At 39.0% G+C, this 24243-nt stretch overlaps 2 protein-coding genes across 2 annotated transcripts in view; one reads left to right on the top strand and one right to left on the bottom strand.

Annotated features, from left to right (window-relative positions):
• Positions 1–10655, bottom strand: part of LOC306863160 (phenylalanine--tRNA ligase, mitochondrial-like) — a 147368-nt gene extending 136713 nt beyond the window's left edge. The window contains exon 1 of the mRNA XM_079406372.1: positions 10618–10655. The gene's annotated coding sequence lies outside the window, so the exon portion shown is untranslated. The remainder of the gene's footprint in view (positions 1–10617) is intronic.
• Positions 10656–10825: 170 nt separating this feature from the next.
• LOC306863070 (LYR motif-containing protein 4A-like) overlaps positions 10826–24243 on the top strand; it is a 49786-nt gene continuing 36368 nt past the window's right edge. The window contains exon 1 of the mRNA XM_079406233.1: positions 10826–10953. Coding sequence (XP_079262359.1) covers positions 10868–10953 — 86 coding nt within the window. The 5' untranslated portion in view covers positions 10826–10867. The remainder of the gene's footprint in view (positions 10954–24243) is intronic.

The following is a 24243-nucleotide window of genomic DNA, read 5'->3' as shown; positions in this document are numbered from 1 at the left end:
GCTGGACAGTCTACTAATACTCTAATGACTGCTAGCTAACATGTAGTTACTAAGTTGCTTACTGTTAGTAGAATGTCTAAAGTGGACTATTGAAATAAGGTGTTACCCAAGCCTCCTAAAATATCAGATAATTTGACCTTTTTATGACAAAGTGAGATTAGTTCAGGTTGTAAAATGTCATGTGGTGAAACTCCACCAAAAAACCTTTAAAAGGTAATCCTACAACTATTACACCACATGACATTTTTAGAGGCATTAAATTACCACTTCTCATAATAACGGTATAGAAGTTGAATTAATATAGAGTACTTTTCTTAGAACTTGCCACGTGTGTTTTAAACTAGATTTTTAAAATATTTCGGAGTAACACTTTATTTTATAGCATCTTTGTTATAAATTATGCATTATCACAAAAAAAAAATTCCATCCTTGACCCTGTACCAAAACTTAACCAGTAAGTATGTTGTTAAAGGGGTGGTTGACAGTTTTTTTTCTAGGCTTGATTGTGTTTATGGGGTGCAGTCTAACATGTTAATGCTTCGTTTGTTAAAAAATGCATTATTTTTCACATAATTTAGCTTTATTCTACAGCGCTCTGTCCCTTCTCTGATAAACGCCCTGATTATGTCCTGGTTTCATGAAGCACCTCCCTCAGAAATACGTGATGGGCTCGTGATTGGCTAGCTGGTGTTGTGATTGGCTATGTTTTTTGTTTGTTTGTTTGTTGTTGGTTCATACTTTTAGATACACTGTTATTTGTAAGTGCTACTGCTTCTGTTAGCTTTTAATATACGGTTTTATCCTGATTAGAGCTTTAATACAGCACAACAACCGCACACGCGTCCATGTATAACGCTTCTCATTGCTATGTGAAAATAAGTGTATAATTGGAACAGTTTGTTGGAGCTGATCTGATGATCTGAATGAGAGAGAGAGAGAGAGAGAGATGCAAAGCGTGTGCAGAACCGCTGCTTTAGAACATATGATTTTGAAATTTGTGAATCATTAGAATCGTTAGAAGACAGAATCGAGATTCATATAAGAATATAATTTTACGTGCACCCCTAGTTTTCTTCCTCTTCTCTAAAGCAGCGCAGCATGGCCTCGCCTCCTTCGTTGCGTGTTTCTGAGCGAGGGTTTATCTGGGTTTGTGACGTAACAGAACCGGAAAGTAACTCGTTGTAGTCACTACGAGCCATTTTTGTAGGCATTAAACTGCCAGAATTTTAAAAGATGATGTCTCTGTTAGCATTGAACTTTCAGCGCCGCAACTTTTCAGGTATTGTTTATGCTCAAACAGCAACATTACACAATAACTAACGTTAAAAAAAGTGAAATCGCAATCAACCACCCCTTTAATTATATTAGTACCTGTGTAATTACATTGTAACAATGATACCAAAATAAAGTGTAATAGATTTTTTCCCTTTTATTTATCTTGGGAACTCTTATATGTAATTGACCTATCAATTCTGCTCTTGTGCACATATTGAATATGAATATGAAAAATGAACATGCATTTTAGAAAAGTGCACAAAAGCAGAATTGATAGGGCAACAATAATGGGTTGTGTTTTATTATTATAAATCTTATAAATCCATGAACAACCAGCAAAGAGTAAACCCCTTGTAATAGCGCAATGGCTGATTGAGTTGAGTAGGATTTCTTTGATGTTGTTGCATTTACTCTACAGGTGCAGTGTGATCACATTCATTTTATCTCAGAATGAGGTCTGAGTGATTTGATCCCAAAACCGATGCTAGCACCAGGTGTAAATGGAGTCTAAGTCATTCTCCTCCTGGATTCACGAAGATCGCCAAGCCTAAATCTCGTACAAGCCGTAATCTTCCCGACCAACCACAGGACAAATCACACACACTCCTAACTAACATCCCATTGGAAATCAATAAAAGCCACTTAAGTCTGACTGCTTCACTGAAGTGGACAAAAAACAGGCCTGCTCTTCTTCACCCACTTAATCACACACGAGCTCGAGATACGACTGTCGACAGCAGCCGACTCGACCTCTGAAGACAACAGTCCAGCCGGTGGCCTTCAGGAGATCAGAGCGCTCGGCCGCTCTGTGCAGCCCCGTCATAGCCGGCCGGTGGGCTGCTGATGGCTGTAGGCTGAGTAATCATTGGCGCTCGAGTGCATTCTGGGTTCAGGAGCGAGTGGGTGGCAAGTTAATGCGGTGCAAACGCAGCAGGATCTGCGAGAGTGACGACTCCCATGCAAGCTCCAGTTCTCAGCTGTGAGCACTGCATGATGGGGAAATTCCTGCATCAGACAATGCTGGAGACAAACGCTCATGCTGGCTTGAGAGCACCCTGCCTAAAGTTGCACTAAACTGCTTCCACTTTGGTACTGGAGATGCCTGAAAGCTGGAAACAACGTCTGGCAAAAAAAGCAGAATAATTAAAATAATAGCCAACAAAGTTGTACATGATTTACATATTCAAACATTATACTAATGAAAGAATGGAGGAGGATGAAACAAGAATAAAGGTCATTTTGCTCAAAGCATGTAGTTCCAAGCTTAACATGAGTTTCTGATTTAATAAATGCTGATGCTTAATATATGATTTATTTCCACAAATCAGCAGGCAGTCTGTTTTAATGAATTGGTTTAAAGTATTGATTTGTTTGAGTCATCACACAAAAAATATTAATGTAACAGCCTGCATTAAGACAATGTAATTGGATAATTTACAATATTTATTACCTAAATATTAATATCTTACGTTAATTTAGCCAACACTTATTTATTTAGAGAGTTAGTTTATAATTGTTCCTCTAGCTGAAAAACACATTTTTATTAGTATTTTTATTCGTTTTTATTAATACCCTCAAGCAATATTTTTTTATATATTTTTTTTGTTTTAAAGAGATAGTTCACCCCAAAATAAATGCTAATTACCCCATGATTTACTCACCCTCAAGCCAATAATAAAAAAAGAGGTATAAATGACTTTCTTCTTTCAGTGAATGGGGGTTGAGATTTTGAAGCCCAAAAAAGGGTGTCTATCCATCATAAAAAGTGCTCCACACGGCTCCGGGGGGTAAATAAAGGCCTTCTGAAGCGAAGTGATAAAACTGTTATACGCATGTTCACATGAGAGTGGCATTCCAGCGGAGGATCCAAGCTCTGGTCAGAAGTAACGAACGCAGAAGTGCAGAGAGTAAAACAAAACACTGGTCACGGATTAGAAGTGCAAAACGAAGATTTGTGAAGACAAATGTCAGAAGATTTCGATATAAGCCAAGAGGAGACCAGGGCTGTCAAAATAGCTGAAAAAGTCCATTCGAATTTTGTACTTAAAGGGTTACTCCACCCCAAAATTAAAATGTTGTCATTAATCACTTACCACCATGTCGTTCCAAACCCGTAAAAGCTTTGTTTGTCTTCGGAACACAATTTAAGATATTTTTCATTTTGGGGTGGAGTTTGCCTTTAAATATTATCAATAATCGTATTTAAAAGGCATAATTTCGGTTAAGGGGGGAAAAAGCTTTCGGTTTCTCTCCTGAGGCCACAAGAGGGCGCATCGAGCAAAATATTAATTATGTACGTTTCTTCAAAGGAATAAAATAACACAACTATCTTTGAAAAAAAGTGCATGATGTTTCAAATAATGTTTATAAACCATATATAATTAATAAAGCTGCTTAAACAATTAGAAACAAAACATCACCATGCATGTATTTCCTGTAGCTCAAATAGTAGAGCATGGCGCTAGCAACGCCAAGGTCATAGGTTCGAGTCCCAGGGAAAGCAAGAGCTGATAAAATCTAAAAACTGTAACTTGAATCCAATGTAAGTCGCTTTGGATAAAAGCATCTGCTAAATGCATAAATGTATTTATAGTTTAATACAAAGGACCGAAAGCCAGTCACAAAGAGTACTTTCTTCATGCAGTGGGATGGGTCTTGAGATGTTTTTTAAAAGATGAACTTACATTAATTTTGAATGGTTTTCTAAACACGTGGCTCTCTTGTGCAAGACGTGAGTGCAACGCTGATAGATGTCAGAAAATGCGATAAATATGCGTTCTGTGTCAACGTCTTGGTTTCAGTTTCTCCGTAAACAACATCTTCTCTGCATTGATGTTCTCTTTTTCCACAATATTTTGAATGAACAACGTAGCAGCGCCGCATGTAGTGGATTCAACTGGATAGGCTAACAAAAGCATTGAAATTCAATGACACCTACATCATCGTCGCATTTCGTGCACCACTGATAAGCTGACGCCCGACGCACACCTAAATGTCGAATGCACCGTTTTTGCATTCAAATGTGGATTTTTATTTTAAATTTGACAAACAATCGAAATTTAAAAAACATTTGACAGCCCTAGAGGAGACTGGTTTTCCTTTGCTGTAAACAAAACCTGGTTCTCGCGAGACTAGCATATTCTCTTCAGAGTTTACGCTACACCTATATCCTACGTCATCCGCTGGAACGCCACTCTCTTTAAATGTTTGCTTATGGTAAATTTTACATTCAGTTTTAGTTTTATAGTGCTCCTGTTTAAGAGCACATTATTATCAGTTTATACATAATATACTTAAGAATACATCAATATTTTTTGCTTTACAGTATAGGAATGCACAATCGCTCAACAGCGTTTCTTTCCATTTTTTTTCACTGCAATTTCTTCAGTACTCTGAGACTATAAAGATGTCAAGTGCAGTGTTGGCATTAATGCTTTTTCTTTTTTTCAACTTTCATATTCTCTCTTCAAAGACAGAAGCAGTCCTCAGGGAGAGGAGAAAATGAACCACTCCGAACGGGACAGAAAATATTGCCAATGCAATGAGGACGACTGTAGACTAAAGCCTTAAGCTGAGAAATGGTGCGGCAGATCAGCCATTTAATAAAATGTGAAAAACACTGCAGTGTATAAATTAGTGTGTTGCAGTCAATTAATTGCATAACGATTTTCATAATTTAATTTTATCGTGCCCGATGAATTTCATAATATCATAAGAAGAAAATGGCATCTTGAAACCTAAATAAAACATGTTTAATTAAAAAACTGGTTTTAATAGAAAAAAATCATATTCAAAGACAAATGTGTGCCGTGTACTCGTGGTTCTCTTCTCATTTGTCCCTGACGATGGCATTAATTGTTTCTCTGTACTTTTTCTTCTTCAGCTCTTTATTGCTATTTTATGCATGAACTTTAGAATTTAGTTTTGCCAAAAGACCATTGACAAATGTCTTTTTTACTGATTTTATTTAATTGTGAACAGACCTACTTAAAAGCATCAGTTCAGTTGCTGCCTTAAACTTAAGCATAATCAAATTGTCTGTAAAAAACTCAAATTATATTACATTTGCTATATAAAAAAAAAAAGTTGAATATTATATAAAATTAAAAAATTAAGTTGAAATTGGTTATATTAATTTTATGAGTTAAAGCAATGGAAAAATCTTATCATGACTTATTAAAACCTGACATGACATGATTCGTATCTGAGAGAAATCTGTCAGGTATACCAACATTTAGCTAGAGGTACACCTAAAATTCACTAAACCTCTGACACACTGCACACTTGAAGACATCAAAATGAGAAAAAAAGCACTAATGAAAAACTCAGAAGAACTGAAAACTGTCAAGTTTTGTTTCTCATTAAGATCGAATGAGAGATTTTCAAGTGAATAAAGAGAAAACTTCTTGTGTGTTTCTAGATGACATCAGCACTCCGCTGCGAGGAAACAATGACACATAGACACTCTAGAGAAGCAAAGTACACTAACAAGCTGTCTGGATCTCCACGGCATCTACAATGAAAACCGGATGTCATCAACACGAAAACAAGAATCATCTAACAAGACAGCCTTGATCGCTAAAGGAAATCTTTTGACATTACTTTTATGCACACCATGTTCACGGAGCGGAGCATAAATGAAAATTGACCAGCACACAGTCAAAAAATACTCCTGGCTTCCCTTTAGATTCAACTGGACAAGGATCCAGTGTTTTCTGAATGGCATGAAATTGCCAATTTAATGCCTTCTTGGGAAAAGTCACATGAAAAATGGAACTGAAGAGCACAAATTGTTCGTGGCACAGTACAGCTGTTGTGAAGTTGGATTAAAGTCTATATTGATCAGGTCATGCAACTGCGTGGTTTAACTGCAAAGTTGGTTTTCACCTGGTCAAATAAACTAAGCTGTGTATTTCACAGCACTGATGAAAGAGCAAGTCCTGAGACATGTGTGAGACATAGCTTTACATCAATGTGTTCAATCAAAGTCCAATCAAACATCTGTATAATGGGCAATAATTCAGAAATAAATGCTGTCATTATTTTATGTTGTCATTATGACAACATAAATTTTTTTGTCATTATGTGCTGTCATTTTTTTTTTTTTAACTGAGCTCCAAATTGAGAGATCAATCAGCTGACATGATTTTACAGTCTGTTGCCTTGACCTGCCACTTGCTGGTGACCTTTCCACTCAAAGTGAAGGCCATCTGCAAACAGGACACGTCTGTGACCTTTTCCAAGTGGCGCTGAGATGTGGAGACCCTTTAAATCCAAGCTCATCTTCAGCCTCCAGCCCCGCCGAGCTCTCCATCTCCCCACAATCATGTGCTATGAGCAGAGCATCGATCTCTGCGGCTCAGAGACAGACCCGATCTTCATGCATCAGAGACGGAACAAGCACGAGAAGCACGCTTCTCATGGAGAGTAAGGAGGCAGCTTGTGTTTTTCATAAAGCGGATAGTGATGATGGGTTGATTTGTTATGTGCAGAGAATCAGCCTTGGAAAATAACAATTCAAGCTAAACCTTGGATAAAAACACATGAGCTGCAAATACACAAACATGACAACATAATAAATGCTTCAAAAAGAACAATAAGTACCATAACGGTGCAGTCACAAAAAAAGGTTCATTGTGTATTGTCAGTCGTGTGGTGTATGAAGCACAGCTCAAATATAAGCCACTTTCAAGCCAAGCAGCTTTCTGTTAGACAACATGAGGGTGAATCTGCCTGATAGCTTAAAAGTGCTGCAAAATCTGTGGGGAAGTTTCACCTTCACACGAAATGTCATGGATGCCTATTCAAATGACTGGAGTTCACCCATAAAGATTCACCAAACAACGGCTGTAGCTTAAAAAAAAAATTATTTGGATTTATTTGATTTTTTTGCATCTCAAAAAGCTGCAGTTTTGAAAATTGTAATAGCTTGATGTGAAAAACAGAATAAAATTAAGACTAAAAAGTAATTCTTCATAAATACTATGTTCCTTCCAGCAATGATAAGGCTATATTGAATATTTATTAATTAATTGAAATTCTAAAATTAACCAACATAATGACTATTACAATAATATATACACTGCCATTTAAAAGTTTGCGATCAGTACGATTTTTTTTATTTTTGAGATATTTATGATCATCAAGGCTGCATTATTTGATCAAAAATACAGGGGGAAAAAAACTGTAATATTGTAGCAATTTAAAATACTGGTTTTCTCTTTTAATATCATCTTAAAATATAATATATTTCTGTGATGCAAAGTTGAATTTTCATCAGCCGTTACTCCAGACTTCAGTGTCACATGATCCTTCAGGAATCATTCTGATTTATTATTATTATTTAGTCATTTAGCAGACGCTTTTATCCAAAGCGACTTACAAACGAGGACAACAGAAGCAATCGATTGTAGTATTAAAACAACTAAAAACAGATCCAAAACTAAAAGCTAAAACTGTATAAATACTATACATATTTTAAAAATAAAGAAATAAAAAAATGACAAATGCATACAACAAAATTTCAAAACGTAACATTTAAATGAAAAACTAAAAGTAAAGCTAAAAACAATTCAAAATATTAAAAACAAAAGGTATGAGTATAATAATGATTATAACATAACACTAAGCCAAACACCAAAAAAATAAATTATCAATATTTTTATTTATTATCACTGTTGGAAACAGTTGTGCTGATTATTATTATTTTTTTGGAATCTTTGATGAATAAAAAGTTATAAAGAACAACATTGTTTCAAAATAAATCTTTTCTAACAATATAAGTATTTACTACAACTTTTTATCAATTTAACACATCCTTGCTGAATAAAAGTAAGTTCATTTATTAAATAAAGGCAAGAAAAAAAAACTGACACTAAAAACTTGACAGAATATTATTGTTACAAATGATTTTATTTTAAATCAAATACATGAAGCAGTACAAAACAAAAGTTTCCAACATTGATGACAAATCAGCATATCAGCAAGATTTCTGAAGACTCATGTGACGCTGAAGACTGGAGTAATAGCGGATGAAAATTCATTATTTATTTATTTATTTTTTCCCAAATGCATTGTACTGAGAAAACATGCCTGTATTTTAATATAATTTGCTTCTTACATGTAACATTTCCAACCCATTTGATTGCTCAGATGAAAAACAGAAAAAGGGCTAGGTTTTCTCATATATATGTGTCCCTGGAGCACAAAAGCAGTCATGAGTAACACAGGTATATTTGTAGCAATAGACAACAATACATTGTATGGCTCAAAATTATACATTTTTCTTTTATGCCAAAAATCATTAGGATATTAAGTAAAGATGATGTTCCCAAAGACATTTTGTAAATTTATTACCGTAAATATATCAAAACTTCATTTTTGATTAGTAATATGCATTGCTAAGAACTTCATTTGAACAACTTTAAAAGGAGATTTTCTCAATATTTAGATTTTTTTGCACCCTCAGATTCCAGATTTTCTAATAGTTGCATCTCAGACAAATATTGTCCTATCCTAACAAACCATACATCAATGGAAAGATTATTTATTCAGCTTCCAGGCGATGTATAAATCTCAATTTTGAAAAATTGACACTTATGGTTGGTTTTGTGGTCCAGGGTCACATATTTTGCTTCTGATGTTTCCACCAAAACTCACTGCTACTCTCAGACTAGGTCTGCCTCATCTGTAAATCCTCAATTCTTACAATCCAAACAATTCAGAAATATAGTTTCTCTAAGGGTTCTCCAAAATGAGTTTCAGCAGCCATATTACTTACTTTATAGGTCTTTTTTTTTAACCATAATGTCAGATTGTGTCACCAGCACCAGTTTAGAGCCCACTGAAGACTTACTGCATTAAAGTGGCCGAATGTTTTCTACTAGACTACACATAAAAACTCATAAATGCACCAGTGGGCATCAGTGTCTGAATTCAAGAGAGCTTTACAGTTCATTTTACAACAATAGAAACAAGTTCAGTCCACCTAAATTAAGCATTTACTGACGGATGGCAGTCGTAACAGAAGTCAGTGACCGTTTTACTGCCGCATCCAGCAGCGACTTTTAACACATCACAGAGACGTTCATTTGAGATGTGACTTACTTCACACTTTACTTTTAGAGCAAGGATCTTCAAACACCCACTCTTCACAAGATAGAGCAGCATATGATTCCCTTAGCCAGCATTTGACAGGCAACGTGGATCTTACTGGAAGGTCTGAGACGTACCGATCTCTACTCGCTCAATTTAAGCTGCTTGATCTGCAGCCAAATCTATGAGCTGGTCTGATGGTGTGATCAAAGCTGGCTCATTTTGTCATCAACTTCACCAAAAAAAAAAAATATTGATTTTTTTTTTCTGGTGAAAGAAATACACGAATGAAGAATAAAGCCAAAATATTAAAAGCCATGGATGAATAATTACTAGCTAATCAACTATTTTTGTAGAGAGGGGATCAAAATGACAATTTGGAGATTTTTTTTTGTTTTTTTCTCTCACAGAAAATGGCATGTCGATTAGTAAAATCGGCTCACTTTAGCATTTTTTTGTTACATTATATATATATATCTCCATCTGATGTTCAAAGATGAAGTGGGAAAAAAAGTATTATTTTTCTATCCAGAAACACTCTCTAACGAAATCACTGCTAACTCTAGATTGATTAATTCTAATTATAGTTATTCAATATTCAATATAATTCTAAAATTCAAGTGATTTGGAGAAACTTGATATAGTAAGTGACAAAACAAACTGAAATGTTACTCAGCCTGTTCATTTCGACATTCGGGGGTACTTAAAGAGAATATTTTAGGTCATAAAAGTATGCATAAACCATAAAAACTAGGTTTCAATCAAACCTAAATATATGAAATACCATTACCTAAAACAAAACAACAGAACATGTGCATCTACACTTCTTGCACAAGAGCAAGACATTCTTAACAAAACATATTAATCATTTAAATGATACAAAAAGTGTTTTTTGTAACATGCAAATATACATTTTAGCTATAAACAGCAGCTCAATGTAGAAAATATCTGCCACTGGCTCATGAAATCACATCCACATGGAAGTCACGCATCATAACTTGGTTTAATAGTCAGAAATGTTATAATGCAGGATATATCATCTATATATATGAAGAGAAATTAAATCAAACTCAAGGATCAAGCTACAGCTAGCCTGCAATTTACACTCAAACTGACAACATAATAACCAGCCATTGAACCACTCCCAATATAATCACCCTGACACTCATTCTCATTTCATAATTAACTAATACAGAATAAATGCGTGCAAATCAACACATGGACACTACAGAAGAACCCTTCACTCACCTCTATCTGGACGCGCGTGCTGTTGTTGAGAGGACTGCTGATATGCCTGATCAATATAAACACTGCATCTCATACAGGATATTAATTCAGAGCCTATTATGTGTACGGTATTATATTTTAAATATAAAACACGTCATTAAGTAAACTTGAGCATTGTATATGTTAACACTAAAGCGAGTGTATGTATTCAGGCGCGCCTCTTATTGCTGTTCTTGGGTCCTTGCGTTGAACTGACAGCTCTGTTTTCATCATGGCGGCGTCCGGCAGAGAGCATGTGTTGTCACTCTACAGACTGCTTCTGAAGGAGAGCAAGAAATTCCCCTCTTACAATTATAGGTATTTACAACAATATGCATTTATTTATCTGCGGCACGAGCGCGTGTCACTTATACAATAGTCTCCGTGGCATATGCATAGATGCAGATGTGCATACTTGAGTATTTGTGATGTTTGCATTGTGTCCAATTAGAATAATTAGAGTAAATTCATTAAGACTTGTTTTAAATTATATATGTTTTCTATTTTGTTGAGAGAGACAATATTATACTGAATTGTAATAATATCTCAATTTTACCTTTTTTTTTCCTAAAATATTTAAATGTATATTAATATGTTGTTGTTGCTATTATTATTATACACCAAAATTAAAAGAAAAGACGATTTAATTTTATATGACCTCATCTTCAATGTAAATTATGGATTTTTTTCTATGGGCTGAGGTGGAAGTTTGTATATATGATACTTGCTTTGTTCTTGCATTATGAATTAAAAGAGGAAAATATTTTTTTCATGATTTTAAATTGAAATTCAACAGCAAGTCAAGGCCAAGACCCAAAGGTGTCAAACTCTGCTTCAGGAGGTTCACAGTCTCGCAGTGTTGGCTCCAACTCTAATTAGACACCTGATCAAGCTAACTAAGGTCTTCAGGATTAATTGAAATCACAGTTAAGGGTGTTGCTGAACTCTGCAGGACCATGACCCTTCAGGATCAGAGCTTGACATCTGTGGAGGCTTCAGCCTTAATTAATCTTTTGTTTGAGGTTAATTGTGTTGATCGTTGTACAGTCATGGCCAAAAATATCGGCACCCTTGGTAAATATGATCAAAGAAGGCTGTGAAAATGAATCCTTTTGATCCTTTATTTAAAAAATATTTTACTCATAAGAATTTCTAGGGGTGCCAATAATTATGTCCAACGTGTATTAGAGAAAAACATTTATTTCATAATGATATTTCCCCCTATTTTAAATTCTTATTATCCAATGAAATGTTAGATTTTTGTGAATTTTTCAAATAAAATATTAACAATGCAGGTTAATTTTCACAGCCGCCTTTGATCATATTTACCAAGGGTGCCGATATTTTTGGCAATGACTGTATTTATTATGTTATATATTAATACTAAATTATACTAATAATACGAAATTAGAAATAAGTAATTTTAAATACATTTTAATTAGTCATTTTAAATAAATACATACATGCATAAATAAATAAATGCAGCTGTAAAATAAACAGACAGTAAACTAATAAAGAGCTGCTGGTGTTGCAGCACTGTCAAAATAAAAGTCCCAATTCTGACAAACTGGCCAGACAAGAAAACTTATCGGCTGATGCAATGTGTGTGTAAATATCAGGCAGTATATCGGCCCAGGCTACATATCGGTCAACCGCTATCAATGAGTCAACTGAATGAGTCATAAGATTTTGGTTCATGTGTGACGTTGGAAATGGAAGGTCAAGTCAAATGCATTGCATTGTGGGAAACAGAACCTTACAAAGTGTGCTCTGTTGCATGCTGCTGTTACTGGGAAATGTAGTACTGTAAGCCCAGGGCTCACACAATTTCAAAATCCCTGGTAGCCCTTCGGGCAGGTACTCCTCAGATTTAACTAGCCCAAATAAAAAATAAATAAAACTTTTTTTTTTAAATATAGAAAATCAGATAGGAGTCTAATCGTCAATCAGAAATATTGTCAATACACAAATATCAACAAATATGAAGGAAGGAATTTGATTTCACTATTTACAAGGTATCTGCAGATTTATGACCCATTTTAAGAGCTGCACAAGTAAAATGAACGCAGTATGAGCGAGGTTGGACAATGTCTATGGTAAAATACAGTATTAAGCCATAAAATGACATGATTTACAGTTCAGATACAGGTTTTCACAAAAACAAAAATCTTATACAACAGTATTTCAGCTTTAGACCATTTTTATGAAAAGGGAAAAATCAAGCATATAAATTGTTAAATTAAAATGATTAAATATTACTCTCTAATTGTTTAGATTTTTAGAAGGCACATTAACTTCTTTGTCATTCACAACTCTGTGTTTGCTGCTTAAAAACAATGGTCGATATTTGCATTGATCTGACCACACAAGAAAGGCTTATTGAAAATGCAAATTCATTCTCTGCCACGAGGTGGCGCTTTTGGAGCGGCTTAATATAGCGGTTTCAGTACACAACGCAGCACCGTCCGCGCTCATAAACGCTGCTTTATCAGGCATTATAGGTAAGATGACATGAAAATGCCACCAACACATTTCTGAAGACAGTCGGTTCCCTTCAGGTACATTCACATAAAGACATCCGTGTCGTGTTTTGATTTGAAACGTGCAGCGCTCATATTTATTCAATGACATCATTGTCTTTTGAAGTTTAATCCAGCTGTATCGCCATACTTTTTTTTTTCTGTCCCCAACTGTAAGACCTCTTGAAATGATTTAAATTATACATTTAACATATTTATTTTTTATGGCCTTAAGTTTGATACAACTAAATTGAAGAGTTTTTAAGGTCTTCCTCTTGACAATCCCCTATAGATTCTCTATGGGGTTCAGGTCAGGCGAGTTTGCTGGCCAATCAAGCACAGTAACACCATGGTGATTGAACCAGCTTTTGGTACCTTTGGCAGTGTGGGCAGGTGCCAAGTCCTGCTGGAAAATGAAATCAGCATCTCCATAAAGCTTGTCAGCAGAAGTAAGCATGAAGTGCTCTAAAATCTCCTGGTAGATGGCTGCATTGACTGTGGACTTCAGAAAACACAGTGGACCAACACCAGCAGATGACATGGCAGCCCAAATCATCACTGACTGTGGAAACTTCACACTGGACTTCAAGCAACATGGATTCTGTGCCTCTCCAGTCTTCCTCCAGACTCTGGGACCTTGATTTCCAAATGAAATGCAAATTTTACTTTCATCTGAAAAGAGGACTTTGGATCACTGAGCAACAGTCCAGTTCTTTTTCTCCACAGCCCAGGTAAGACACTTCTGACGTTGTCTCTGGTTCAGAAGTGGCTTGGTAGCCCTTTTCCTGAAGACGTCTGAGCGTGGAGACTCTTGATGCACTGACTCCAGCTTCAGTCCACTCCTTGTGAAGCTCTCCCAAGTGTTTGAATCAGCTTTGCTTGGCAGTATTCTCAAGCTTGAGGTCATCCCTGTTGCTTGTGCACCTTTTCCTACCCAAATTCTTCCTTCCAGTCAACTTTGCATTTAATATGCTTTGATACAGCACTCTGTAAACAGCCACAGCTTTCAGTAATGACCCTCTGTGACTTACCCTCTTTGTGGAGGGCATCAATGTTCGTCTTCTGGATCATTGCCAAGTCAGCAGTCTTCTCTATTATTGTGGTTTCAAAGAACAAGAGATACCCGGAATTTATACTGTATGGATGGTCATTTATTGAAACTCAAATGTAAATATTATAATATTTTGAGATACTGATTTTTGACTTTCATGAGCTGTAAGCTCTAATCATCAAAATTAAAACAAAACAACTTTTGAAATATTTTACTTTACATGTAATGAATCTAAAATATATGAAAGTTTCACTTTTTGAAATAACTTACAAGAAAAAAAAGAACTTTTTCACGATATTCAAATTTTTTGAGATGTACCTGTATACACACTGTGCTGCAGAAATAGTATGGATAGCTTTATAGAGTGCCATTTGAAACATCCCCTGATTCTCACTTCAACTCTTAATATTTGAACTATAACCATGATATCGTTCCAAGTTTTCCGGAAATTCTCTCATCATGGTGCTTCATATTACAAATAGCTATAAAAGGCTTATCGTGTTCACAGAATACTGTTCTGCTAACAGAGCTGACAGCCAAAGGATAATAATCTCCAACCCACTCAGTTTCCACAGAGCTTTTAGTCTCCAGTTTAATTCTTGTTCTGAAATCTGCCAATGTTCATACATTAGCAGTTTTAAAGCTCATACTTTGTAATCCTTTTGGTTTGCCTGAATGCAAATGCTAATATTAATGCAATTCATACATGTCTCATTGATGAAACGGAGGCAGAGTGGATTTTTGCAAGTCACTCATAAAACTTTTCTTGAAAAAGGTATAGAATTCATATAGAATTGAAAGCAACATGGGGCCTAATTTCTTAGTAAACTGATATATCAGTTATATGACTGTATTTTTAGTTGCTTTTGTTTATAGTGTAAAACTTGGAAATGTAATTGACCGTTCGCAAAGAGCTTGATTGACAGGTGATCTGAACAATCTTAACGCCGAATCTGCCATCTTGTCTGACAAACAAATCAGACAGAAGAGTAGATTAACTTCAGTGGACTTAAACTTGAAAAGTGGTGTGTATTGATGTCTTTCTGCAGTTGAAATAAAATTCTGATGTTCATTTTGTGCTTTAAGTAAATATGAAAACCGTTTGAACTGAGGCAATACAGCAATCTGTCACGACACGTTAAAGAGCCATAAAAGGGTATTTATTGTTTGAATTTCTTCAAAAATTGAATTTCTTCTTTGTCAAAAAAATGACAATTTGAAACCTGACACTAATTTTCATACCAGAAGTAACCTGTGCTGTCTTGTCTGTCTGCACGTCGTCAGTTTCCTCTTTGCTCCACAATTTATTTTTTACTACGTGAGAACATGTGTATAGTGTGAGAGCGGCATTGTTTTGTCGGAGGTATGGGTTTTTGCAAGGGTCAATTGTGCATGTTTATTCCCTCTATTTTTACATTCAGATTACCTTTGATGTAATTTATGGTGTATTTCACCCAAAAATTACATTTTGCTGAATATTTCCTCACCCTCGGGCCACCCAAGATGTAGTTGAGTTTGTTTCTGCATCAGATTTGGAGAAATGTAACATTGCATCACTTGCTAACCAATGGATGCTCTGCAGTGAATGGTTGCCGTCAGAACGAGAGTCCAAACAGTTGATAAAAACATCACAATAATCCACAAGTAATCCAAACCACTCCAGTCCATCAGTTAACATCTTGAGAAGACAAAAGCTGTGTTTGTGAGAAACAAATCCATCATTGTGGTGTTTTAAATCCATAATAATGCTTCCTCCAGTGAAAAAGTCCATCTCCCGTTGTCTCTCACATCAAAATACACACACACATTTGTTTAGAGCTGTTTTGGTTTGGCTTGTAAACAGTGTTTGATCTGTGCAGATTTCTCTCCTGATTCAGACCACATGACTTTTTTGATAACTGGAGGAAGTGTTGTTATGGATAGGACGGTTTGAAGTTAAAACGCCATACAAACACGCAGCTTTTCACTTCTCAGCTCTTTGGACTCCTATTCTGACGGCACCCATTCACTGCAGAGGATCCATTGGTGAGCAAGTGATGTAATGAAGAAACAAATCACAATGAACGGTCACAGATTACACAGAAATCCATTCTGCTCATGTTTCATTAATGAAGCCTATTGTTTTCACTGTAATTCTGGCTAGTTTAGTGAGAATGTGCATGTTTTCTAACTGTGTAATATAGTCTGTTCAATTATTCAAGACCTGGCAACTTGTTTTTTAACATGCTGATGGTAACTCATATTTAGCATTTTTGAGATATGCAGTATAGTACTCCTTCAAATCTGATTTTTTTTAGGTTGTGGTTTGAATGCCGTGTGTATGTGATGTGAAATTCTCAAATTTACGCAGGGAGAAAGAAGTTGAAACAGCATGTGAAGAGAGAGAGAGAGAGCGATGCAGGGAGGGGAAAGAGTGAATGAAATGCAGGACAACTCGGAGCGACTGCGAAATGATTGAAAGCCAGAAACAAATTCAGTCAGTGAGAGCGAATGATTGAGAAGGGAGGATGAAAGAGATGTTGATTTTGACGGAAGGTAAGAAAAATATCACATCTGCCAAGAAGGAAGATTCACAACATGCACCCAGGGAGAAAGAGAGACTCTTTTTGAGGAGAGGAAGCAGATTTTTTGATGGTGTACACTGCAGATTTAACAATACGGCTACAAGTGTAGACTGCAGAAAGTAGGGCAGCTCTTACGTAAAGCATCTTCCCGTTAAATATAACCCTCCCCCGTGGTCCTCCGGCTCGATGTTAGTGCAGAGCCAATGACGACATGTTTGTGCTCCGTCTTATTCATAAAGCTCACAAGAAATAAACCTTTAAAAGCCACTGATAAATAAGTGAGCTCTGCTCACATCACGCAGCTTTGCGTGTGAAGATCTTCTTGAAAGTCCTCGCCTGCCAATTCTTCGTGTCAGTGAGGTGCCTGTTTGAAACCGAGGGCTATTTTCTGTTCTGTTTGTAGCTATTTATTTATTCATAGCTTGCTGTTCATTTAACATGCTGCATTTACTGTGACCGCGTTTGCTCTGTGTGTTCAGATTCAGTATCTACATTGAGAAATGCTTCTATAGCTGTAAAAATGATTGATTTCTTGCTCAAATTTATAAATAAAGTGCCAGCAAATCATTTCGTGATCGTATTCTTAAGCCTTCATTTTGGATCCACCCAAATATTCTTTCCAGAATGGTGTTTGCTGGCATCTTCGCAGGATGTGGGCAGGTGATATGTTTGCTGAAAGTTAAGCGCATCCTCCCGTTTCTGATGGTAATGGGCTGTCACGAGTCTCAGTAAGTTCCAGCCGTAATTTTGATGCTTCAGTAGCATCTCTGTGGGTTTGATCTCTGAGAGAAACTCTCTTCATCTCCACCACAAGCTCTGACGTCACAGCCTGCATGCAGCGCTTCAGACTCGTCTCTTCTCATCTCGTCTCATTGTCTGGTCTCTCTTCTCCTCTTCTGATTTTGTTTCTTCATCTCTCTTCTTGTCTCATGTCTTTTCATTGATCTTTCACTCTTCTCTTCTTGTCTAAACTGTTACATCTTGTATTATTTCTTGTTTCTTCGTTTCATCTCTTCACATGTTGTCTCTCACTTGCGCTTCTTGGCTGTTTCTCTTTCGCTCCTCATCATGTTTCCTCTTTGTGTAGTCCTTCTCCAATTGCTTCGTCTCTTTAGGTCTCTTGACTTTTTTGTTTGTTTCTTTTCTCTTCACATCTTGTCTCTCACTGGCTGTTCTTGTCTTGCTTCTCTTCTCATCTTATTCTCTCTGTTTTTCCACAGTTCTGTTAAAATGTTTTTGGCCACACACTCATCATTTTTCAGCTGTACGTGTGAAATTCATTTCAGGGGCAGGAAGCATCTTTAGCTAACAATACAGGGCCTGTGTATTTACAGCTGAAGGTGTCATTAAATATTAAGCTATTATAATTGGTTCCACTTCACAGAACCATGAAACAAGCTGTTTTATGTTCTTTTAGATGCTTATTATTACTCATGTTTTGTGTTGGTGAGGTGAATTAATTGTGTGTTTAACTGCCCATGGGTGACGCTACGCTAATTGTCACCTACAGAACAAGAGTTTGCTAATCTGCTGTCGTAAGATCTTAAGCGACAGTTCCTGTTCATCTCCCTGAATATAATTCTCTCAGCTGCCCAAGTGTTAATCACGCTCCCACCCGCTACATTCAATCGGACGCCACGTTATGTTTTTGTTTAAGGTCAGCTTAAGCATATCTGACAACATGACGCATTCACTTAAAAACACAAGCGTTTCGAGGATGAGTGTCTCTGAGGATTCAATATGCGTGCCGCTCGATGAATCAGCCATTCCTACGCTGGTGACAAAGACCAACTGCTTAATTGTCCAATGGCCCCAACCAGTATTCACCACGGATCCACAGATCGCTCTGTTTTCCTTTTGACAAATGCTTTGTCTTGTTGATGACCTTAACGCCAGATGGCTGAAAATACTGAAAATATCTATCGGATGTTGCCTCGAAGGGATGATGAGAGTGGTTTATTATTAACTGGCTCTCTGATGTAAACTGAAGAATTTAATGAGCTAAAATGGCTATACTTTATATAGAAACATGCAGATCCCTCTATTCTATTGTAAAGTTAATCTAAGATTTGCATACAAGAGTGTTAAAAGATAGATTTTTCATGGCCTCTAATCAATTCAGTCACTTGACTAAACTGTAAGGCATCATGCAGTGCATCAAACTCATAATATGAATGCAAGGTGGCAGAGTTGAGAGAAGTCTTATATTGAAATATTTAATTCACTTCTGAAATGTATTGATTAAAAATGTTCAGCTTAATAAAAATGCACAATTTTACCCAAAATCTGTATGTTTTATGCATGTTAGAGTATCAACCTGTTAGCTTAGCAAAATGCTAACATTAGACTGTGTATTGAAATCAAAAATCAAATCAAGTTGCGTTTTTTTTTTTTTCCCCACTGTATATTGGACCCAGTAGGAAACCCATAAACTCATAGAAAGGGTTGTGTGAATGCAGAAATTTTAAAGCTATAGTAGAAAACCATAAAAACTATTCTCGTTGTCTTTGGAGTGTTACAAGCTATTTGTGCATATCGAGGGGTGAGAACCAGAAAGGAGTAAGTTACATTTCACCAACTTTACAGGAGAGCCAAAACAAAACCAGAGTTTGATCTGACTTTGTGTACTGATTTCAATTGTTTATAATACAATTTGTACGCTCATGGATGATAGTACTTTTGCCTGTAGAAAGAGCTCATTAAGAGCTTTCATTTAATATATATATATCTCCATTTCACCAAAAATGTCTGGTTTCTGGTTCTCATCCCACGATATACAAGATCCATAAAGTCGCAGAGATTAAAATCTCACACCCAAAGACATATTCTTTCTAAAAGTTAAGACTCTGCCACGCCTTCCTGAAATGTCTCATTCAAATACGCCCCACAAAACTACACCTGTCACGTTCCCTCTCGGGACACAAGGAGCGAGGAGACGTAGGAGTTCCAACTAGCACATTTATTGGAGAGACACACACAAGGAGACGAGGAGCTTGGGGAGAGACGAACATCAATGACGTTTAGACCGGACACAGGGGCTAGGAAACACAGGGATTATAAACACTGGGAAATTATCAAGGAAGAACAGAAACAGGTGTGGGGCAATCACATGCAGGGCTGGGGACACATTAACTACTAATTAAAGGGACGAGGATGGCCAAATAGGGACACGAGAGGAAGGGAAACACAAGACAAGGACTGACATTACGCCCCCCTCCGGAAGGCGTGTCCTCACGCCTAACACCATCCAATGGGGAGGGGGGGTGGGCGCTCTGGAGGCCTCCAGGGCGGTGCCCGTTCCAGGGGCCATGGCGGGTCAGGGGACTCGGGAGGCCAGGGCGGATCTGGAGACTCGGGAGGCCAGGGCGGATCTGGAGACTCGGGAGGCCAGGGCGGATCTGGAGACTCGGGAGGCCAGGCCGGGTCAGGGGACTCGGGAGGCCAGGGCGGGTCAGGGGACTCGGGAGGCCACGGCCTATTTTTTTCGGGCCCAAGGGGTTCTGTGGCCTTGGCCCTTGGCCCGGCCACACAGGCTGTGACCCTCTTACCCCCCCCCAAAATTTTCTTGGGGAAGCTCCCCCCTGGGAGCCACAGAGGAGCGGGCTCTGTCGGGCGCTCTTGCAGCGCGGACTCTGTCGGGCGCTCTTGCAGCGCGGACTCTGTCGGGCGCTCTTGCAGCGCGGACTCTGTCGGGCGCTCTTGCAGCGCGGACTCTGTCGGGCGCTCTTGCAGCGCGGACTCTGTCGGGCGCTCTTGCAGCGCGGACTCTGTCGGGCGCTCTTGCAGCGCGGACTCTGTCTCGAGCTGGGCTGGACGGAACCAGCGGGAACTCAGGAGGGCTGGACGGAACCAGCGGGAACTCAGGAGGGCTGGACGGGACCAGCGGGAACTCAGGAGGGCTGGACGGGACCAGCGGGAACTCAGGAGGGCTGGACGGGACCAGCGGGAACTCAGGAGGGCTGGACGGGACCAGCGGGAACTCAGGAGGGCTGGACGGGACCAGCGGGAACTCAGGAGGGCTGGACGGGACCAGCGGGAACTCAGGAGGGCTGGACGGGACCAGCGGGACTTCAGGACGGCTGGGCGGGACCAGCGGGACTTCAGGACGGCTGGGCGGAACCAGCGGGACTTCAGGACGGCTGGGAGGAACCAGCGGGAACTCAGGAGGGCTGGATGGAGCCGGCACGGGAGGGCACGTGCGTGGAGCCCGCACTGGAGGGCACGTGCGTGGAGCCGGCACTGGAGGGCACGTGCGTGGAGCCGGCACTGGAGGGCACGTGCGTGGAGCCGGCACTGGAGGGCACGTGCGTGGAGCCGGCACTGGAGGGCGCTCTGGAAGCGCGGACACTTGGGGGCGCTCGGGAAGAGCTGAGCTGGACGGGACCAGCGGAGACGCAGGAGAGCTGGGCGGGACCAGCGGGGACGCAGGAGAGCTGGGCGAGACCAGCGGGGACGCAGGAGTCCACCTGCGAGGAGCAGGCACTGGAGGGCGCTCTGGAAGCGCGAGTTCGCGGGGGCGCTCTGGAAGCGCGAGCGGCGGCGGGCTCGGGAGAGCCGCGGACGACGGCGGGCTAGCTCCGACTCGGACCCGGAAGTCTCCCAGACACCGGTATATTCCTACCCTCCAGGTCAATCCTGTGGTGTCTGGGAGGTCCATGGGGTAGTTGTAACAGGCTCCGAGCCGGAACAGGTGGAGGATGGCCGCGTCGTGCAGATCCGAACTCTGCGCGAGCCCGCAGAACTCCTCTGCGTACTCCACGAAGGGAAGCTCGCGGAGTATCAGGGCGCGGAGGCGGGCGGCGAACTCCATCGCCATGGAAGGAGCGGGAAAAAAGGAGCAAACAAAAAACGGAAAACAAAACGGGGGAAAAGGAGCGCCGCTTACTTTGTCGGTCCGGTCTTCTGTCACGTTCCCTCTCGGGACACAAGGAGCGAGGAGACGTAGGAGTTCCAACTAGCACATTTATTGGAGAGACACACACAAGGAGACGAGGAGCTTGGGGAGAGACGAACATCAATGACGTTTAGACCGGACACAGGGGCTAGGAAACACAGGGATTATAAACACTGGGAAATTATCAAGGAAGAACAGAAACAGGTGTGGGGCAATCACATGCAGGGCTGGGGACACATTAACTACTAATTAAAGGGACGAGGATGGCCAAATAGGGACACGAGAGGAAGGGAAACACAAGACAAGGACTGACAACACCACTGTGTGCGAAGATTTACATAACACCACCCAAAATGTATATGCACTAAAAGAAGGCGTAACTTTTATTCTCGCTGTAGTATTGTCGCCGACGCCATAGAAGCTGATATTCCCAGTGTGGTAAGGGGCATAACATTTCTGTCACACGCTTGAGCTATCTGGCCAATCACAACCACATCACGTTTAGAATTTAGAGTTCAGTTCAGAAATTAAATGTCTGGTGCTAAATGGTTAATGCTAAAGTCTTTGATCTTTTATTATAACTCATGTTTCACAAAACTTGTACTTGAGCACTTCACGTCGCAAGTGCAGTGCTGTACCGGGTGCGCTACCGAGCAAGTTTACTACATCAGAAAAGCCATACATATGGAGCTGGTTAAGTGACGCAAACATCAAAATCTATTACTCATAAATCATGCTCTATGGTAAAAGTGTTGTGCAAGGAATCTTTAGTAATCAATATTAATCTGCCTCTTAATTATAATTTGTGTGAAAATATAAATAATGTTGGTGTTTTACTGCCAATAGTGTAATTTCAGCTGGAAACTGAGGGGATTGTATATATATGTATGCATGTGTAGGTTTTGCCGAAATATAGATAAAGGCATGCTTTTTCAATAAACCTTGGTTGCAACCATCAGTGTAAACATGTTCCATAAGGTGAGCAAATAATAGATGGAATATAGAATAATGTGTTACATCCAGAAAGTGCATGACTTCGATGTTCTGTTATTTGTACATGCGTATATTATTTGTGTTGTGTATGGCTTTAACCTCAGGTTTGTCACACTTAATACACGTGAGCTGTTGAAAAGCACATGACGAGTGCTTCAAAGCCTGCTGCTCAATTTTGATTCCTTTGAAGTGTCTGTCACTGTGGTATTTCTAAAGATGACGCACTCTTTATCTAGCAACTGCCCCTTTTCCTTCTCAAGACACAATTTTGCATCTGTCATCTGTTGTTTTTTTAGTGTATGATCTAAGATCGCTCAGCTCTTGCATGAGTGTGCTCTCACCCGTTCTGTCTGTCTCTTTCTCTGTGGGTTTCTCTCATTATTTGCAGATTTTCTTTCACCTCTCTGCCTTTCTCCCTGGCTTTGTTCCCTCCTCCTCTCCCCTCGTCCCATGAAATGGTGGGAAGCTTGGATTTGGCTGTCAGAGCAGAGTTGCCTCGTCTTGGTGGAGGTGGTTCCTCGGGTTTCGGGCGAGACTTTGATCTTGGCGTGGCACTGGGGCCTCCGTACGCCCCACACTGCTCGTATTTCGAGATGAAAAGCCTGGAGATATGCTTCCTTCTCGCTTTTTTACACCCTAGAAGTGCAGACGTGCGAAGCTACCTTACAGCTTAGTAACTAGCTGTCTAATGACTGCTCCATTATTAGCATGTGGCACGCACAGCGCTGGTGCTAATGAACTCTGTCATCCAGAAGAAATGTGACTGAGTTTGTCTTCGCTCTTTCCAGTGTGCTGTCAGAGCTTTCCTTGTCTCCTTGCTGCGGTGTGATGGGCTCACTGCATCCTTGTCAGTCAGGTGTCCATTGTGCTTTGAGTTTTCCTATTGACATACAACATAAACAGAGGGGCAGCAATCTACCCACGCCATGACTGAAAAGACACCTGACTTCTGTATGTAGCCCCTGCTTTTAGTGCTTTGGTTTGTAAACCTTGCAGGGGACTTGTGATCTTCAGACTATTGGAATAAAATCTGTTTATGTCCAAATGGCAAGAGATGTTTAAAACAGCTAGATGTATTTCTGCTCTGCAAAATTTCACGTTTCACTTTTTTTGATAAAATATAAAGGCAAAAAGGAAATGCTAGGTCTAATTCTAGTTGGGAAGTAATCATTTTGAACTAATTGCAAATAATATTTCATTCTTATTTCTGTGCCTAATATGTCAAAAATGCAAAATGTTACTTCCAGTGTAACTTCCAGCATTTTGTGCAAAATCTGCATATTAGGCCTATTTATGACATACGTACAATAGTCATGCATGGCAGAAACATTTTTTGTGTCTTAGGGGTTACATACACTGTAAAAATGATTGTGATTTTAACAGTAAAAGACTGTAAAAATGGTGCAGTAAAAACCTGTTAATTGGTTAACAATAAGTTTCCATACTATAAACGGTGGATAAATGTGATTACAATTAATACTGTTAGAATTTTTGTTCATTTTTTTTTTTTTTTAATTCTGTAGTCTTTTGGAAGTGAAAAAGAACAAGTCATTGTATAATTTACACTGAAAAACTGTAAATAGATAT

This window comes from Barbus barbus, assembly GCF_936440315.1.
Source record: "Barbus barbus genome assembly, chromosome: 44".
Classification (NCBI taxonomy): Eukaryota; Metazoa; Chordata; class Actinopteri; order Cypriniformes; family Cyprinidae; genus Barbus; species Barbus barbus.
Note: the sequence above shows the minus strand (reverse complement) of the source record. Positions and strands in the feature narration are given on the sequence as shown.